Source organism: Pleurodeles waltl, chromosome 3_1 (genome assembly GCF_031143425.1).
Source record: "Pleurodeles waltl isolate 20211129_DDA chromosome 3_1, aPleWal1.hap1.20221129, whole genome shotgun sequence".
NCBI classification, from domain to species: Eukaryota; Metazoa; Chordata; class Amphibia; order Caudata; family Salamandridae; genus Pleurodeles; species Pleurodeles waltl.
In genome coordinates, this window is record NC_090440.1 from 1,987,206,295 (window position 1) to 1,987,226,777 (window position 20,483).

General features: G+C 46.5%; 1 protein-coding gene across 1 annotated transcript in view; it reads right to left on the minus strand.

The window, feature by feature from the left end:
- Positions 1-20,483, minus strand: part of TEX14 (testis expressed 14, intercellular bridge forming factor) — a 1,009,455-nt gene that overhangs the window by 518,582 nt on the left and 470,390 nt on the right. The window contains exon 9 of the mRNA XM_069221587.1: positions 9,736-9,849. Within this exon, the coding sequence (XP_069077688.1) occupies positions 9,736-9,849 (114 nt within the window). The remainder of the gene's footprint in view (positions 1-9,735; positions 9,850-20,483) is intronic.

Below are 20,483 nucleotides of genomic sequence, written 5' to 3' on the forward strand. Positions count from 1 at the left end.
CTAGTGGATGGGGTCCTCCCCCAGTACACGCTACTCTACGGTCCTCCAGACAAACAGGTGAGTACACTGTGAGCATGCTGTATGAGCAATGGCTGTTTGGAGTGGTGTGGATGGGAGATTGGGGGGGTGAATGAGGCGTGCATGAAACAACAGTGACTGTATGTGCGTCATGGCAAGTGTAGGAACGTAGGCCAATGACTGTGACGGTCCGGTTGGTTATATCTTCTCCTTTTCCTCTGTACTATTCCTGTAGGTCAGCGCCCACCAGAAGAAGGATATTTGGCGTGCCATCGCCAAGGAAGTCCAGACCCTGGGGGTCCACCACAGAGGGAGCATCCACTGCCGTAAAAGATGGGAGGACATTTGCCGCTGGAGCAAGAAGACGGCGGAGGCCCAGCTGGGGGTGGCCTCCCAACGTGGGAGGGGTGCCCGTCGCACCATGGCCCCCCTGATGTTCCGGATCCTGGTGGTGGCGTATCCGGAGTTAGATGGGCGCTTGAGAGCATCACAGCAGCCACAAGGGGGAGAGTACACTCTCATTCAGCTGAATCAGCGTGCACTGGAGGTGTCTGGATGGTGGAGGTGGGCTGTGGGTACCCCTAGGCCAGGGCGAGTTTTGTAGGCAAGGTCCCTTCGTAAGGCAGGCCATGTGGCACCCCACCCCACCTGTGTTAAGAGCCATCTACCCCTAATCAGGCTCCTGTAACTTCCATGTGTGCAGCAATCGGGCATAGGCCTTGTACCCATGTCCCTGTGATTAATGAGGTAACTCTAAGTGCATGGCGTAGTGCAGAGGGCTGCTGTGTCTGTAGTGTCCGCCAACGGTTGCGGTATTGCATGCACTGAACATGTCTTTCTACTTTCTTTCCCTCCTTTTTGTGGTCTCCCTGTTCTTGTGTGCATTAGCATCATCACGCGGAGGAGCAGTGCCACCGGAGCAGGAGGGAGCTGCATCCCACATGGCCCTGGAGGGCGAGACTCCGGACTCCGAATTCACCAGTGGGACGGAGGGCGAGGGGATCTCCACGGTGGGGACAGGAGCTGAGACCAGAAACACGGACTCCTCCTCTGATGGGAGATCCCTTGCGGTGGCGGGCCCCTCTGTGCCCCCCTGCATCTACAGGTACAGCCGCCACCCCCCTACCAGCACCGCCCTCCCAGCAGCCCCTCAACGTGTGCCCCGTGGCCGCTCTCCCAGGAGGGTGGGCATCTCCTTTGCCCCAGGCACCTCAGCCCCTGCCCCTATCAGCCCTGCTGCCCTCAGTGAGGAGGCCATTGACCTCCTCAGATCCCTCACTGTTGGGCAGTCTACCATTCTGAATGCCATCCAGGGTGTAGAGAAGCAGTTGCAACAGACAAATGCATACCTGGAGGGCATTCATTCTGGTCAGGCAGCCCAACAACGAGCTTTTCAGACTCTGGCCTCAGCACTGATGGCAGCCATTGTCCCTGTTTCCAGCCTCCCTCCTCCAACGTCCTCCACCCAGCTCCAATCCCCAGTACCTCAGCCTATCCCAAGCACACCATCAGACCTGCATGCACACACCTCAACACACAAGGGTAGCTCTGGAAAACATAAGCACCACACATCCCACAGGCACTCACACAAGCATCATACCCATGCACACATACCAGCATCCACTGCCTCCACTGTGTCCCCCTCCTCCTCGTCTCCCTCCTCCCTCCCTGTCACTTCTCCACTCACACCTGCATGCACTACATCTTCAGCCACTACGTCCATCACCAGCACGCCCTTCACCACACACCGCTCACGTGCCCTCACCATCCCCACTACCATTCACACATCCCCTGTGTCCTCTACCAGTGTTTCTGTGAGCCCACCTCCCAAACTACACAAACGCAGTCACACACCCACCCAACAGCCATCCACCTCACGACACCCTATAGCCCATGCACCTTCACCCAAAGCCAGCAAACAAACACCTCCTACAACCACTACCTCTTCCTCCACTCCCAAACCCCCTCCATCTACCCATCCCAGTGTGTCTAAAAAACTTTTCCTGTCAAACCTTGACCTCTTCCCCTCACCTCCCCCACCCCTTCCGTCCCCTAGGGCACGCCTTTCCAGGTCCCAACCCAGCACCTCAGCCACCACATCACCGGGAACAGTGGTGCCAGCAGTAACCGCCTTCTGGAGTGCGCCAAGCAGCAGGGCAGCCAGTGTGCCAAGGAGCCAGGCCAGGGACAGTCCCCCACCTCATAAACATAAGAAGGTGGCCACAGCCCGGAGGGAGAAGGGCAAAACACCTGCCACCAAGGGCTCTCCCAGGACTACAGTTGGGAGTGGCAAGACAGCTGCGCCACCATCCAAGGTGGGGAAGGGGCAGAGAAAGAAAGGGAATTCGCCGCCAACCGGCACGGCGGACAAGACCGCCACCAGCACCGCTGCCAAGGACACCACCGCCACCAGCACCGCTTCCCAGGACACCGCCGCCACCAGCACCGCTGCCAAGGAAACCGCCGCCACCAGCACCGCTGCCAAGGACACCGCCGCCACCAGCACTGCTTCCCAGGACACCGCCGCCACCAGCACCGCTGCCAAGGACACCGCGTCACCAGCACCGCTGCCAAAGACACCGCCGCCACCAGCACCGCTGCGTAGGACACCGCCGCCACCATCACCGCTGCCAAGGACACTGCTGCCACCAACACTGCTGCCAAGGATACCGCCGCCACCAGCACCGCTGCCCAGGACACCGCCACCACCAGCACGCTCACTGAGCAACACACCAGCACCGCTGCCCAGGACACCGCTGCCAGAAGCACGCTCACTGAGCCACCCACCAGCACCGCAGGCCAATGAGCGCCGCAAGCACCGCAACTACTGAGGCCGCCGCAAGTACCGCCAGTGGCCACGCCACATCATGTGCCAGTGGCACCACCACAGACATGGCTGCCATCCCCAGTGGCCAGTCGTACGAAGCTGGTGGTCAGTTCCAGGGGCCTGGACAGCTTCCATGTAGGCCCACCGTCAGAGGAGTGTCACATCCACTACCTCAGTCCTTGGCAGGATGATACAGTCTGGGCTGAAAGCCCCCTCCAGAACCAGTGGAAAAAGGCATCCACTACCTTAGTCCTTGGCAGGATGAAGCACTCTGGGCACAAAGTCCCCTCCAGAACCAGTGGAGAGAGGCATCCACTACCTCAGTCCTTGGCAGGATGAAGCAGTCTGGGCACAAAGCCCCCTCCAGAACCAGTGGAGAAAGGCATCCACTACCTTAGTCCTTGGCAGGATGAAGCACTCTGGGCACAAAGCCCCCTCCAGAACCAGTGGAGAAAGGCATCCACTACCTCAGTCCTTGGCAGGATGAAGCAGTCTGGGCAGAAAGCCCCCTCCAGAACCAGTGGAGAAAGGCATCCACTTGAGAGACTGTGGCTTTGCACTCCCCAGGATAAAGCAGTGGGCAAATCACCCACTGTATAGACTTGAGAGACTGTGGCTTTGCACTCCCCAGGATTAAGCAGTGGGCAACCCACCCACTGTAAAGACTTGAGAGACTGTTGTTTGCACTCCCCAGGATAAAGCAGTGGGCAAACCACCCACTGGAGAGACTTGTGAGACTGTGGCTTTGCACTCCCCAGGATACATCAATGGGCTTGGAGCCCCCTCGTGGAACTGGCGTCGTGCACTTATCCGGCTGAGGTGCCCCACCTTCCCTTCCCCCTGAGGTGCCTGTTTTATTTCGATCTGATGCCCCTGCATTGTTCTCTCCGTTTTGATCAGGTATCTTGTGTGAGCCTCGCCTATGCATTTTGGGCCCAGTGGTCCATGGACTATGTAGGTGCAGTACATGGACTTGAATTCTTGGTGTATATATTTGTTAATAGTGTATACATATTTTAGAGCAATGGATTTTTATTGATTACAATCGTTCCACTCATTTCCTTTTGTCCTTGCATTCTTTTGGGGGGGGGGGTTGGAGGGTATAAATGTAATGTATCAACATGTATTTGTGTGTGTGTTGTAGTGGGTGAGGGTGGGGGCGGGGGGTTTGCGTGTGTGTGTCACTATCTTTTCCCTCCCCCTCCCCTGTGTCGTAGGTGCAGTACTCACCGTGGTCTTCGCCGCCGGTATTCGTGCTCCTGGTAGAGGAGCAGGAAGACAATGGCAGGTAGAATATGGCGTTCCGGCTCTATAGTGTCCTGGTTCCTCCTGGGGTGTGTAGAGGTGAGCGTTTTCCTTTCAAAGTCCTGTTTCTGCCGTGTTTTTGTTCGCGTTGAATTCGCCCCAGAAAAGGTAGCGGATTGGCCTGTCATAATACTGTGGGCGGTACATTGTCTTCCGCATGTCTGTTGGTTGGAGTGTTAAAGTGGCTGTCTATGTTGGCGGTTTCCGCCACGGTCGCGATTACATTTTTTTATCGCCGGCCTGTTGGCGGTTTTACCGCCGCTTTAACACCGAACACCAGGGTTGTAATGAGGGCCATAATTTTTCAGTGGAAAAATGTGATGTGTCCACGTTGCATTTTGGAGCGTTTCCTGTCACGGGCACTAAGCCTATCCACACAGGTGAGGTCCCATTTTTATCAGGAGACTTGTGGGAACACAGAGTAGAAGAACAAGTGTTATTGCCAATTGTCTTTCTCTACTTTTTTGCCTTCCAAATGTACGGCAGTGTGTAAGAAAGAAGTCATTTTGAGAAAAGCCCTGTAATTCATCTGCTAGTATGGGTACCCCCGAATTCAGAGCTGTGCAAATAGCCACTGTTTCTAAACTCCTTATCTTGTGCCCATTTCAGAAATACATAGGTTTCCTTGATACCTATTTTTCACTCTTTATATTTTACCAAATGAATTGCTGAATACCCGGTATACAATGAAAACACATTGCAAGGTGCAGCACATTTATTGGCTCTGAGTTGCTTGGATTCTTGATGAACCTATAAGACCTATATATCCCTGCAGGCAGGAGGGTCCAGCAAACATAGCAGTATATTGCTTTAAAAAATCTATCATAGATGGAAAAATGTACGGGATAAAACATAGTCAGAAATGGCTGTTTTTTCAACTCAATTTCAGTCTTTTTTTTATTTCAACTGTTACTTTTTGTAGAACAGTCTTGAAGGATCTATGCAAATGACTTCTTGCTGAATTCAGAATTTTGTCTACTATCCAGAAATGTTTAGCTGTCCGGGATCCACTACTGGTTTCACACCCAGTTCTGTCACTAACTGGAAGGAGGCTGAAAGCACACAAATAGTAAAAATGGGGTATGTCAAAAGTCTGCCTGTTACTGAAAGCTGGGAAGATGGTGATTTTAGCACTGCAAACCCATTGTTGATGCCATTTGCAAGGAAAAAAAACGGATGCTTTGTTCTGCAGCACTTTCTTCCCATTTAAAAAAAACAACAAATTTTAGCTGCTTTTTGGCTGATTTCTTGTCTCATTCAGGGGATCCCACCAACTCTGGATACCTTCATAATCCACAGAATGTTGGAAAAAAAGAGCGCAAATTTGGCATGGACAGCTTATGTGCACAAAACGTTATGGGAGCCTAGGCACACACTACCCCAAATAGCCAACAAAGGGCTCAGCACTAGGGGGTCAAAAGGCCCAGCAGCTAAGGGGTTAAAAAAACATTTTGTCACAACTTTAAGACGGGTGACCAGTGCGTCAATCACTGCTACAGCTAGCAGTGCGTGTTTGGACTGCTGCCGCGGCTCAGATATGGGCAAGGCTCAGATATGGGCAAAAACTGACATACAAATTTGCAGTCCTGGGGTGGGTACTGGGGAAAAGGCATGTAACAATCCCCTGGATCTCACTGGAGTACCCACAAGTGATATGGCTGAAGGACATAATCAAATGGGTATTAGCGGAGGAAAGGTGTCTAAGAGAGGTCAGAGCCAATGATAACGCTCCCAACGATTTTGGTTATTGGTCATACATGACACATAGGGGCATATTTATAAGACCCTTGCGCCACCAGAGCATCACTTTTTGTGGCACTCCGGTGACGCTGTGCACTGCATCGTATTTACAAGGCAGCATTAAGCCACTTTTTGTAGCTTAACGTCACCTTGTAAATACGGCCCCTTCACACACAGCACTTTTCGTGGAAGGGGCATGCAGTGGGTGTTGCTGTGGGTGTTCCCAGCAACACCCATAGCATTTTGCTGCTGCCCCAGATTTATGAGATTTCGTAAACCAGAAGCAGCGCCAAAATATAACGCCAACCTAGGGGTAGCGTTAGCATGGTGTAACGAGGACAAATGCTTTAATTTCTCCTCGTTTTTTGCTCTTCCTATGTGCGCTACATTCTGCACCACACATAGAAAGAGCAAATGGCCATTGAAGTTTGTTTTTGTGCAGGAAGGTTCACCTTCCTGCACAAAAACAATCTGCCCTGCAACGCAGGCCACCTTGCACAATGGCGCAGGGGTGGCTGCGTTGGCGCTCAGCAGCCAAATTAGTGGCAGCACAGGGGGAAACACAGGGGTGTGCCGTATTCTAGTAAATACAGCACATCCCTGTGTTTTAGAAGTGACGCAGTGCGGCGTTGCCAATTGTGGCACTGCCCCACTTCTTGTATGTATGCCCTATGAACTCTTTCATACCACACAACTCGACTGACGAGTGAGATTGGGACTCAGAAGGAGTCAGTTACCTGGATGCTATACCAGAAAGGCCTCTTCAAAAGAGATATGAGAAAGTGTTAGACCTGGCATCCTTGGCATGGTCTCCTCTGTCATTTTTGCCTCTGCTTCCTATGTTTTCACTGTGTGCTGGACTTTGTTTTTGCTGGTTTTGGTACTCTGAGCACTTTACCACTGCTGACCAGTGTTAAAGTGCAACTGTTATTGGCTCTTCCATGATTGGCATATTTGATTTACTAGTAAGTCCCTAGTAAAGTGCACTAAAGGTGCCCAGGGCCTGTAAATCAAATGCTACTAGTGGGCCTGCAGCACTGGTTGTGCCACCCACATGGGTAGCCATGTAAACATGGCTCACACCTGCCACCTCAGTGTCTGTGTGTGCAGTTTTAAACTGCCAATTCGACCTGGCAAGTGTACCTACTTACCAGGCCCAAACCTTCCCTTTTTATGCATGTAAGGCACCCCTAAGGAAGTCCCTAGGTAGTCCCATGGGCAGGGTATGTTCAAGGTAGGACATGGGCATGTGTTTTTACATGTCCTTAACAGTGAAATACTACCAAAATCGGTTTTCACTGTTGCAAGGCCTATCACGCTGAAAGGTTAACATCAGGGCTGCCTTTAAGTGATTTTTAAGATCAGTTTCCATTTGGGAGCAGATAGATATTTGGAGTTTGGTGTCTCTGAATTCACAATTTAAACATACAACTTTTGGTGAAGTAGTTTTTTAGATTGTTAGTTTGAAAATTATACTTTAAGAAAGCGGGCATTTTCCTGCTTCAACCATTAAGTGACTCTGCCTGCTTGTGTATTCCCTGTCTGGGTCAGACTGACAGTTGGACTATTTGTGAATCTCTACTAGAGAGCAGGGGTGTAGCCTGCATATCCTGATGGGCCATCTGGGCTAGAAGCTGACACTTACCTCTGAATGGGCTGTGCCTGCCCTCACACAATGCAGTCTCCAACCCCAAGTTATGTGTCTGGGGCCAGGCCTGGGCAAGGCACGATCTTGTCAACAACAGAGACTTTCCTTTGAACTTTGCCAACTTTAAAGGCAGAAAGGGGTATAAACATTGAACCCAAAACTCCAGATTTTTAGATTACTTCTGGACTCAAGAGAACCTCTGACAAGGTGAAGAGCTGAAGAGCTAGAGGAGGAGTACTGCCCGTTTGCCTGTGACTGTGCTTTGCTGGGTTTGCCTGCAGTGTCTGCTTCTGCCTGAAAGAGGACAAAGATTGGACTTTGTGGTATATTCCTGGTTGTAAAGTGTCTCCAAGGGCTTGGACTGAGCTTGCCTCCTGTTTTGAAGTCTCAGGGCCATGAAATACATCCTCTTCCAGCACCTGGACTCTCTGCTGAGACTCCTACCCTGCCAAGTGGTGCCCTATCCAGTTCCTGGGCTGGGCCCTTGAAAGGCAAAGCTGGTAGAACCAAGGTGGAAATCCATGCACAGAAGCCATGTGGGGGAAAATATGACATGCCACCTGCAACGCGGCTGTAAAAACGATGCAACACCTGCATCGCAGCTGGAGAAACAGCACAAAACCCACTTGCAGCTGCTGAAATCGACACAACCCCTACGCAGTGCAGTCATCAGAATGCGCCCGGACTTCGCACTCATTGATGCTGGGTGTCAAAATCAACGTGAACCTTCCCAGGTCTGAGGTGCTCCACCCGGAAATCGATGCATCGCTCTCTTGCGGGAGAAAAAAACAACGCATCGCCTACCTGACTGAAGAAGAAACAACATATGGTCTCACTTGAGAGTAAGGAATCAATGCATTGCTGACTATTCCGACGCTCGGTTTTTATGCAAACCAAGTACTTTGTGTAACATGAACACATCCATTGTTTTCAATGGAGTAAGACTCTTTTTAATTTAAAAATTAATAACTTTACTTGTGTATGTTGGATTTGTGTCATTTTGGCCTTGTTTGATTTAGATCTGTGGTTCCCAACCTAAGGTCCGGAGACCCCTAGGGGTCCGCAAAGCCTCCTCAGAGGGTCCGCGACTACTTAGAAAATTAAATTATATTAACAGATTAGGTCCACAGCTTTTAGTAATGACTCAGTGGGGGTCTCCAGATTCCAATAATGATTTAGTGGGGGTCCCAGATAAATATTGGCTGCTTTTCTAAACTGTTGTGGGGTCCACTTTGTAGTGTTTTCACTGTATTACTGTGTGTTTTGGTACAAATACTAAGTAAGTAAAGCTGGACAAAAATGTGGCCCAGATTTATTTGGGCCTAGTGCCATTCTAACACCACATTAGCGTAATTTGTTATGCTAATGTGGCGTTAGAGGCCAAAAACGCTGCCCCATATTTACAAAGTGGTGCAATTCATGCATTGCGCCACTTTGTAACCCCTTGTGCCACATTATGCCTGTGTCAGGCATAATGTATGCAAGGGGGCATTCTGGCGCTAGGGGGGCCGTAAAAATTACACAAAGGAATCTATGAGATTCCTGTGCACCATTTGTATCTGCATTTTTTAATGCCTGCTAAGTACAGGCGTTAAAAAGGGGACCCCATTGGTTACAATGGGCCTCTGGGTTCTTTGCAGGATTAATGTCATAATTGTTTACACTAATCCTGCAAAGCACTGGACTAGCGTTAAAAATTATGACACTAGTCCCCCTGGTGCGCCATATTTAAATACGGCGCACACATGATGATGTTAGGGGGGTGCTAAGGGGCGAAAGAAAAGTGGAGCTGCACTATGTGCAGCGTCATTTTTCATAAATCTGCCCCTTTTTTCTTTAGAAAGACTTCTTTAAATCATATTTTTTAAAGAAAGCGCTGGCTTTAAACGTGTTTCTTCCCACAGGCATAGTTCAAAGAAATTTCAATGGGTATGAATGTTAATGATGATCCAACAATGATGAAGCGCTTATTACAAGGAGTGCCTTGGGGTCCGAAGTACCCTATCATAATATGGTGTGTGTCTGTCTTGCTATTCATTCACTCAAACCTCTTCATTAATTCAACAATTTGCAAAATTTTACCAGACAATGCTCGCACAAAGGAAAAAAATAAAAGCACGTCATGCCTAGTACTTGTACTTCAGCATATTGAACCACAAAGACACACATGCTAGCAATTCCAAGCATTCTGTCTTACCTCATATACTCCTGTTCAGCAATGAGGAGATCAGCAAAACGAAGTTTGCTACACTTCTGGTGTGTGCTGCGATGGAGTTCCTTCACTGTGACTCTACTACCACCCCACATCAAACTGTGGGCAAAGAAATAAACATGTCAAAAGTCACGAAATGTCATAGTGACAAGAGGAAAAAAACAAGCTAGACAACATATACCAGCAACTTAAAAGTTAAAAACAGCAATAGAAAGGAAGATCACACTAATCAGCAATTCACTATTGGAGATGATTAAATATTTATTTTGCGTCCAGAGAGAGGTTGTTCAAAAGTAGGTAAACCTTCACAGATGATACTGTGCAAAACTGGATCACTGGATCAGGTAACTACCCACCTCAAGGAATAATTATAACTCAAGTCACAGTGGACCATGAAAGTCACTACATTAACATGAGCTCAAGCCCTTTGTAGAATGCAGATAGGCTTAACTTAGGGCAATGAATAACATAACTATGCAGTACCAAAACAGTAATAATGTCAAAATGAAAAACAATACAAATTTCAAACTGATTTAGAAAAGTAGATTAAAATGAATTAACAAAATAATACCAAAATACAACAAGCATTGGCAAGGCAATTAGGTATGTCCTGGTGGCCAGCCTTTTGGCAATTCTTGTTTTGTTTTGTGATGGTTTTTGCAATATTCTGAAAATATGCTGAGCCCTCATGAATTGGAAAAAAAAACATTTTCTACAGGCAAAAAAGTATTTTTGGGGCAGCATGCCATGACTCATACTGAAGTCAGCGAATGGCTCACGTGGGCTGATGCATTGCCCCTAATGTGTGCTGGAGTAGGGGGAAGAAAAATGTGATAACACCAACCACACACTAATGGATGAACTCTGGCTGAAACCCCCATAAGTAACTACATTATACACACAATTTTAGTAAAATCAAAAGGTCTTGGCCAACAGAGACCTAAAAAAGTAAATCAGTCTGGCATTGGATGCACGCCTCTTGCCTTTGAGAAAGAAAGAAAGAAAGAAAGAAAGAAAGAAAGAAAGAAAGAAAGATAGAAAGAAAGAAAGAAAGAAAGAAAGAAAGGAAGGAAGGAAGGAAGGAAGGAAGGAAGAAAGAAATGATGAAAGAAAAAAAAGGCAACGAAGAGAAAGAAAGGAAGAAGGCAAGAAAGAAAGAGCGCACAAATAAAAGAAGGCAGGAAAGTATGCAGGAAAGAAAGAGAGAAAGAAAAAAGGTAAATAGAGGATAACTTAATGTAGAATAGCTTCAAACTGACACAATCTGGTATGTTGCAAAATAGCAGCAGTCAGAAAAACCAAACACTCCAAAAGAAATTTACAACAGCCCTGGCAGGGGATAAAGATGGAATGCTCCCTGTGTTCACATCAGAAATATTTTGCATCACATCTACACACTAAGGCCATATTAAAGTAATTATGCAGTGAAAACAAAACCAATGGCACTGAAAGGAACTAGCTTGTGTGCAGATGTGCTTCTCGTGAAAGAGCAAAATGCAGTTGCTCAAAGTGAAATTAACTATTGGCTTACTTAGCCTGAGCCACTGCCATATGTTATATGATGTAGTAGGAGGACAAGCAAAATGTGAATGATACAACAACAGACCAATGGATGAACAGAGGTGGATGGAAGCCCCTATATGTATTCGAAATATTTTAGTAAAATTAAAATGTCCTGGCTAATGCCAGATCTAAAACTAAGGAGTTCAGAGATATACATTTTTTAAGTTTTAAATCAAAAAAGTGCCAAAGAGCACAAAGCGTCAATGTTAGTCTATGGTCGCAGTACAATTTCAGGATGACAGGTTTGTCACTGTCAAAGATTTTACCTTCTGACTTTAGGTCCTAATCCACCACAGGAGTACACTTATAGGTCCCCCAGGACCTCAGAGAGAGCATAAAAGTGCCCTATTTCCAAAAATATGGTGAAGTTCTGATCTCTCCTAGTGCTGGCCCATTTTTGGCTGCCTAACACAACACAGGAACCCTTGCAACATGAGTTAAGGGTGTCTGCGTTATGGTCAGGATAGATTTTGTGCAGGAAGGAATACCTTCCTGCACTAAAACTATCCTTTCAGGTTCTTTCCTCTTTGCACGTGTGATGCATGTAAGGCCTACCTCACACAAGACAGCACTATGCACTAAATTAAACAAGTTACTCACATTTGGTAACTTATTTTGTAGAGATTAAATCTAGCCGTACATTCCTTACCTTAGAATATTACCCTTTTGTCAAACTGGTTTGTGAAATATTTGAGCAAACCCCTTGTGCACCAATGGGCCGACCTCAGCTGTTGACTGTTTTTCCACACCAGAAGCATGGAGTCAAGCTGAGGAGGAATGACTAGTTTGCCAAAAGTGAGGTCCTCAAGGATCTCTTTTATGTAAGAAGAGATTTTGCAGAAAGGGGAGGATGGGAGGGTTGATAAGGAATCTGCAACTAGATAAAGTCTCTACCAAACAAGGCGATACAAAGGTAAATAACTTGTTCATCTGATAGAGGCTTCTAGCCTCAGATTCCCTACCTTAGTATGGGTACCAAAGTAATTTCTCACCGGAGGTGGGTCTGCAGATTGTTTTAAACCAAGAAGTTCTGAAGGACCAAAAAGCCAAAATACCCATTTCGCTGAACCTGACTGTCGAGGCAGTAGTGTTTGGCAAACATGTGCAGTGATACCCACATGGCTGCCTGGCAGATATCCAGGACTGAGACTCCTCTAACCAGCGCAGTAGCCACAGCTTTAGCTCTTGAAGGATGAACTCTTAATCCCTCAAGGGGTTGTTCCTTGGCCACTGCATATCAGAACTTAATGCAGAAGATGCTCCATCGAGAGATGGCTCTCTTCAGAATTGCCTTCCCTTTCTTTCCCCCTGCAAGTTCAACAAACTTGATTTTCCACCCAGAATTCTTTGGTACGATCAATATAGAACAAGTAAGCGCTTGTTACATCAAGGTAGTGGACTCTCCCCTCGTCTTTGTAAGAATGAGGAAGGGGGGAAAAAGATAGGCATGGTGATGTTCTTTGTGACGTTAAAAGATGTGACCACCTTTGGCAAAAAGGATGCTCGAGTTCTAAGAACCATTTTGCCCAGATGGCCCATCAGGATATGCAGGCTTCACCTCTGCTCCCTTTGTGTCACTGTCTAGTGGAGATTCACAAACAGACCAACTGTCAGTCTGACCCAGACAGGGAATACACAAGCAAGCAGAGTCACAGAATGGTTTAAGCAGGAAAATGCCCATTTTTCGAAAAGTATAATTTTCAAACTGACGATCTAGAAACTAACTTTATCAAAAGTTGTATTTGTATATTGTGATTTCAGAGACACCAACCTCCACATCTCAATCTGCTCCCAAAGGGAAACTGCGCTTAAAAGTTATTTAAAGGCATCCCTCAAATTAACATATGAGAGAGATAGGCCTTGCAATAGTGAAAACTGAATTTGACAGTATCTCACTGTTAGGACATGTAAAAAGACACTAGTACATGTCCTACCGTAAACATACACTGCACCCTGCCCTTGGGGCTACTTTAGGCCTACCTTAGGGGTGACTTACTTGTAGAAAAAGGGAAGGTTAGGGCCTGGAAAGTTGGTACACTTGCCAGGTCGAATTGACAGTTTAAAACCTGCACACATAGACACTGCAGTGGCAGGTCTGAGCATTGTTTACAGGGTTACTTATGTGGGTGGCACAATCAGTACTGCGGGCCCACTAGTAGCATTAGATTTACAGGCTCTGGGCACCTCTAGTGCACTTCACTAGCGACCTACTAGTAAATCAAATATGACAATAATGAAAAAGCCAATTACACATACAATTTAGACTGGGAGCACTTGCAATTTGGCACTGATCCCAGAGTACTAAAACCAGAAAAAACAGAGTCCAGCACACGGTCAAAACATTGGAAGCAGAGGCAAAAAAAGACAGGGGAGACCACACCAAGGATGCTAGATCTAAGAATGCTGATTGTGAACTCCAGCGAGGGCAAGAGGTCTGGAGAAGTGTGATGACTGCCTGGGGCAAGCCTCCTTTCAACAGCCTGTCACTAAGGTAGGGGAAAACTAGAACCCCTTACCTCTGCAGATGTGCTGCGACCACCACCACACCTTGCTAAACACCAGAGGGGCACTAGTAAGGTCAAAAGGGAGCACAGTGAACCTATAGTGCTTGTGGCTTACCTTGAACCCCAAGTAAGGTAGGGCAGGACGGGAATGTGAAAGTAGGCGTATGGCAAGTCCAACGCTACCATACAGTCTCAATGGTCAAGGGCAGATAAGGCCTGAGCCAGTGAGAGCTTCCTGAATTTTTCCTTTTTCTACAAGTAATTGAGCGGGTGCAGATTTGAGATAGGACAGAGGCCTACATAATTATTTGGCACCAGAAAGATGCAAGAACAGCAACCACAACCTACTTCTGATGCTGGCACCCTCTCAATAGCTCCTTTGGCCAGAAGGTCCAGTACTTCCTGTCGCAAGAGCGCAAGGTGGTCCTCTGTCAGTTGATTGGGGACGGAGAAAGTAGCATTGGAGTCTGTTCGGAGGGAGGGCATAACCACGTTGGACAATCTAGAGCACCCATTTGTCTGTAGTGACCTCCTGCCATTGGGGTAGATGATGTAGGATTCTACTTCCAAGCAGATGTCCAGGCTGGATAAAGGACATATTCCAAAGCCTTTGACTGTGACTGCGGGGAGCGGAGCGGTTACACCTCTGGCTTTGGACCCCACAAGGCTTGTAGGAGGCACGGCCGCAGCCGCAAAAGGACTGTGCGTGCTGGCCGTGGTGGCTAGGGGAAATGGATGTGGCTGCTAGCCCCTATCGTAGCCACAGAAGGGGCAGAAGATGGAATGCAGCTGTCCCATAGAGCTCCATCGATCAAGCAGTAGCCCTATTGTCCTTGAATCTCTCCAAGGCCAAATCCAACTTGTCACCAAAGAGACAAGTCCCATCAAAGAGTATCTCCATAAGGGATACCACAACATCCCCCGAAAAGCCAGTATTCCTCAACCAAGCTTGACGTCGGAGCATTATCAAACAAGCTGCATCTTATTGTGCACTTCTCTGCATCTCGCCATCAGCAACAGCTTGGGAGAGTATGGTCCAGGCTTATCCAGAACCACAGTCAGCACTTACCCTACTGTATCCCAGAAAGTATGGGAATAGCGGCCCAGTAAGCACACAGTGTTCTCAGACTGCGGTGCCAAGCTGGAGGAAAAAAAATCCTCTTACCAAAGGTATCTAGTCTCTTCTATTCCTTACATGGTGGTGTGGCAGGGAAAACACCAGGATTAATCTAGGAAGCAGTGGGATGCTGGGAGAAGAATATTAGCTCCAGGAGTAGAGCGATGATGGTGAGCAGTGGTTTTGTGCACAGGAATGCCTGCGCAGGGCTTGGTCCAAGCCCCATATTTACATCAGTGAGGACTTTAATAAAGGGTAATAAGGGTTCTGAAGGAGATACTCTGGGCTGACGCACCTCTGTCAAGACATTGGTCTTGACCAGAACTATGAGCAGGGTAAAGTTCAGGACCTCAGCCACCCTCCTTACCACAATCATGAAAGAAACCCTTTCCTCCATAGTCACGGTGGGAGAGAGAAAAGTCCCGTGCCTGATGAGGTGTCCAGACCACTTGTATCAGCCAGGTCCTCATTCCAGTGACATCGGCCATGGACTCTACAAGCGGGGTCCCCTTCTTTCGTGTTCCTCGGCTGGGCCTTCAGGGAAATAGGGCTCCATCTCCATTTCAGGCCATGTGGACCTGACCGGCAATGCTGTGCGACGCTAGACCAGCTCTGTATCGGAACTGGGAATCACAATTAATTCAATGTCGCCAATGCACATTGGCATCACTGAGAATGGTCCCACTGGAACATTCCACGGCGGAGGTTGCAAAGCTGCGAGGGGCCAAATGCGGATCCACTAACGGATCCTCATGGGTCGAATGGCAATGAGGGCAGGCCTGCTGGTGAAACCCCATTCGAAATGGGTCTGAGGCCACTCCAGAGGGATCTGAACACCAAAAAATTATCCTCATAGCCCAAACTCTCAGAGATAGGTGTGGGCCACTCCGACTCTGGGAACCTCAGGGAAGCACAAAGCAGACCCAGTTTCTGATAACAGCTGCACAGGAACAACCTGAGAGCAGGGCCCAGATTTGTGGCATTATTCTCTTGCATTGTCTGAGGAATGGGAGTGATGCGCAGAACTTGAAGAGCGCTACAACTTCTTGGACCTCTTATGGGCCTTATCTGAAAAAGTCTGGGAGTGTGATGAGGATCAGCGCAAATGACTCATGAAGTGGCGTTAAGACCTCCCATGTGAATGGGACCTGAAGTGCAGCCAAGAGCTTCATGGCCCACTCACGGATGGCCTTGGGGTTCATGGTCCTTCACTCCAGGCACCACTGACACACAAAGTGGGGAGTCTCTTACCAACATCTCCAATGGCTATAGTAATTGAACCTGAAGGGTTTCTTCGAGGATGTTTTTGAAAAAACACGAAAAAGGCATGCTAGTTGCCAACAAAATGATCGAAAGAATGCAGTCAAAAAGTGACTGAGGGAAGTCTGCCGGGTCTGCACTGATTGGGTGGAAAGGCACCATGCATGTCATTTCCAGTGCGGGTGACACCAATGGTGCCACGCAAAACCTACCAGCACCAAAGGGATTGCTCAAAAATGTCCAGATCCAGTCTGGGGAATATTCTAAGGTAAGGAATCTGTGGCTAGAAGTCCTATAAGATACATATTTTTTTACAAAGCCATACTGTCAGAGTCACCAGATCCTCGGGGTCTGTGCACGTTCCCAACACGTTCACCACTGAACAGCTCCAAGACTCTGATAGATAAATCACAGAGACTGAGAGAGTTCAAGAGGGGAAGAGGGGATTAGGAAGGGAACAGCTGGTAAGTCGACCTGTAGTAAGAAAAAGGTTAGAACACACAATATGAAAATTATATCTCCTGAAATCAATATTAGACTATGATTCTAAGCTTAGTCACTCTGAAAACATGAACAATCTAAGAGTTAAGTTTAAAATGACTAAGTTTCAAGGTGGCCGGATAACCTGTAGGGGAATCAAGATGAATTAAATGAAAACTTTCTTATTCAAGTACTTTCCTTTACATGAGAATCAGAAAAACAGTCTGACTAAATTTTAAACCAGTCATATAAATCCTGTTTTAAGAATGTTTACTAGGACCATACAACATTGCATCCAGAAACTCTGGCGTTCTGTGTACTCTTAAAATGTTTTAACACAAATTGCGCATATTGCAGATATATATATATATATATATATATATATATATATATATATATAGTAAACACCATAAAAGGATTGTGCACCATGAATAACACAATATGGATTCAGGAAACACATCACATAACTTGTCAACTCGAATATTACATAATAAATATCTTAGAATAGTGGCATACAATAAACAACATGAAATAAGTTTGAGGAGAGAATCGTGCATCTTGCCGATTCGAGTGTCACCATGTAAAATACCAAGAAATGGTAGCACGCAATGAATAACAAGGTCAAATCATCATTAATCGAATCGCGCGTCTTGCCAATACGTAAAACACGATGTAAATGTCAAGAAATAACAGCTCACAATAAATAACAAGATCAAAGTACAATGAAACGAATCGCGCTTCTTTTGCCGATTCTTAAGCCACCATGTGAACGCCAAGAAATGGTAGCGCGCAATGAACAACAAAGTTAAATCCTCATGAAACGAGTTGCGCGTCTTGCCAATTCGTAAAACATCATGTAAATGTCAAGAAATAGTAGCGCGCAATGGACAACAATGTTTTAAACACCATAAAATTAATTGCGCGTCTTGCCGATTCTTAAGCCACCATGCCAATGTCAGGAAATGGTAGCACACAATGAATAACAAAGTCAAACCTTTATGAAACAAATTGCGCGTCTTGCCTATTTGTAAACTACCATATAAATGTCAAGAAATGGTAGCGCGCAAGTAATCTGTTACTCATTTAAGAATTAAACCAAGAATATGAAAATTCTCAATAACGGTGCCGGGATAGTCCAACCACCGTCTTACCGCCTGGAACAATGATCACCAATGAAGGATGAAGGGCAGAAGACTGGAAGATCCAAATAGGCCGCCGGGACAGGAGCTCAGGAAGAGGCTGCTGCTCTGCACCGGGACCTCTGAATAGTGAGCACTGGGAGTTGGGCTGGCTCCCTTTTATAGAGTCTTGGCCCAGCCCAGAACCACGGCCAGGCATGTTGCAGGGAAAGTCTCTGGAAGGCCCTCGAAAGGGACCACACCCTAACACACTCTGAAAACCTGCAGCAATACATTGCAAAGGAACAGTATTTGTAAGCATAATAAAAATAAGTTTTCAGGATTGAACTCTGCAATGCAAAAGGTTAAACCTCAACATATCAGCACAATGCATAAATTACGTTGTTTTGAGAGTGCTGGGTTTTTGCATTTTTGTCACCAATAGAGCGCGTACTGCTCTGGTGTTGACAGTACTCCCCTCTCCCAGACGCGCTCTAGGGCCTGGTTTGCTTGGATTAAGACGATGAAAGCGTCTCACAAGTACTGGAGCATGAACATCGGATGCGGAAACCCATGAGTTACTTTCAGGACCATAACCTTTCCATGAGATTAAGTACCATAGATTACGCCCTCTCAGTTTAGAATCCAACACTTTCTTGACTTCGTATTCTTCTTCCCCTTGTACTAGAACAGGAGCTGGATGAGGGTGGACCTTTTGGACTGCCTTTTTCAAGAGGGAAGTGTGGAACACTGGATGAATCCGTAAGGATCTGGGCAATTGTAGTTTATAGGTCACCGGATTGATTTGTTGAAGGACAGTATAAGGACCTATGAATTTGGGGTTAAACATGTGCTTCTTCTTGAAGTCTATATGTTTTGTGGAAAGCCACACTTTGTCACAAGGTTGATATTGTGGTCCCTCACAATGTTTCTTGTCATAATGCCTTTTATATTTTTGTTTGTCTTTTTCTAAATGCTGTTGAATCAGTTTCTGGGTTTGATGTAAATGCTGAATGGTTTCTGACACACCTGGAGTAAGAGAACTTTCTTGAGGAATTGTGATGGGCAAGGTGTCAGGATGATAGCCAAATAAACCAAAAAAGGGGGTAACGCCAATAGAAGTGTGGAATGAGTTATTGTAAGCTAACTCAGCTAACCAGAGCATAGATGTCCAAGAATGAAGTGCCTTTTCAGCATAGGTACGTAGGTATTGTTTCAAAGTCTGATTTAGTCTCTCGTTTGTTTGAGGATGGTGACTAGTACATAGCGTAGATGTCACTTGGAGTGCTTTACACCATGTCTTCCAGAAATTGGAGGAAAATTGTGACCCCCGAACGGAGAGGATAACCATTGGCAGTCCATGATAACGAACCACTCTGTTCAGTAAAATAGTTGCCAATTCAATAGAAGTGGGCAATTTTTTACAGGCGATGAAATGTTCATATTTCGTGAGACTATCTACTACCACCAGAATTACTGAATGCTGTTGAACCACTGGCAGACCGGTAATAAAGTCTAAAGAAATGTGCTCCCATGGACGACTTGGGGTTGGAAGTGGATGTAACAACCCTTTTGGTTTTGAATGACTTGTTTAATGCAAGCACAAACTTCACAGTTGTTTACCATTGCGTTTACATCTTTTGTTAGGGTAGGCCACCAAAAATAGCGTTGGATCAGTTCAAGAGTTTTAGGAGTACCTGGGTGACCTGCCGTAGGTATAACATGCAACCAATGAAACACTATCTTGCGAAGTTTGGTAGTGGGTACGAACAAACGAGCGTCATGAAAGAGTAAACCTTGCTTGATTGACCTTTTGGGATCTGCTTGGGCCCATGTTTGCCATTTTTCAACAGTGAAAGAGTTGCAAATTTCTTCAAAGAAATCTTCAGTTTTTATGATACATAGAACCTTGTCAGGAGCAATGATAGCTCTGGAGGCTTGAAATGCAGGCAATGTGGTAGACTCTTGACGGGACAAGGCGTCAGCCTTGCGATTATCTTTACCAGGCCGGAAGGTTACTACAAAATCAAATTCGGCAAAAAAAAGCATCCAGCGTAATTGCTGAGGGGTCAAAAGTCGGGCAGAACTCATGAATTGAAGATTACGATGATCAGTATATACTGTGACAGTGTATTTGGCACCCAACAAATGATGTCGCCATTCTTTAAAGGCGTCACGAATCGCCAGAAGCTCTTTTTCAGCAATTACATAGTTCTGTTCGGCTTTGTTCAACTATCGAGACATATAAGCTACAGGATGAAGTTGACCAGTGTCTTTATTTCGTAGTGATAAGACGGCTCCTATTGCTACATCTGAAGCATCAGCTTCCACTATGAAAGGTTGATTCGCATCAGGATGAGTCAAGACTGGGGCAGTGGAGAAAGCTTCCTTCAAAGTCGAGAAGGCTTGATCAGCTTCTGGGGACCATACAAACTTTTCTTTCTTTCTTAGTAGCTTAGTGATTGTAGCCACTGTCTGGGAGAAATGATTTATGAACCTCTGGTAAAAATTTGCAAACCCCAGGAAACATTGTACATCACGAACAGTCTTTGGGGTGGGCCAATCAGATACGGCTTTTACTTTCTTTTCTGCCATCACCATACCTTGAGGGGTAAGAATAACCCCTAAAAACTCAACTGTGGTAACATGAAACTCACACTTGGTTAGTTTGCAATATAAATGGTGTTTTCG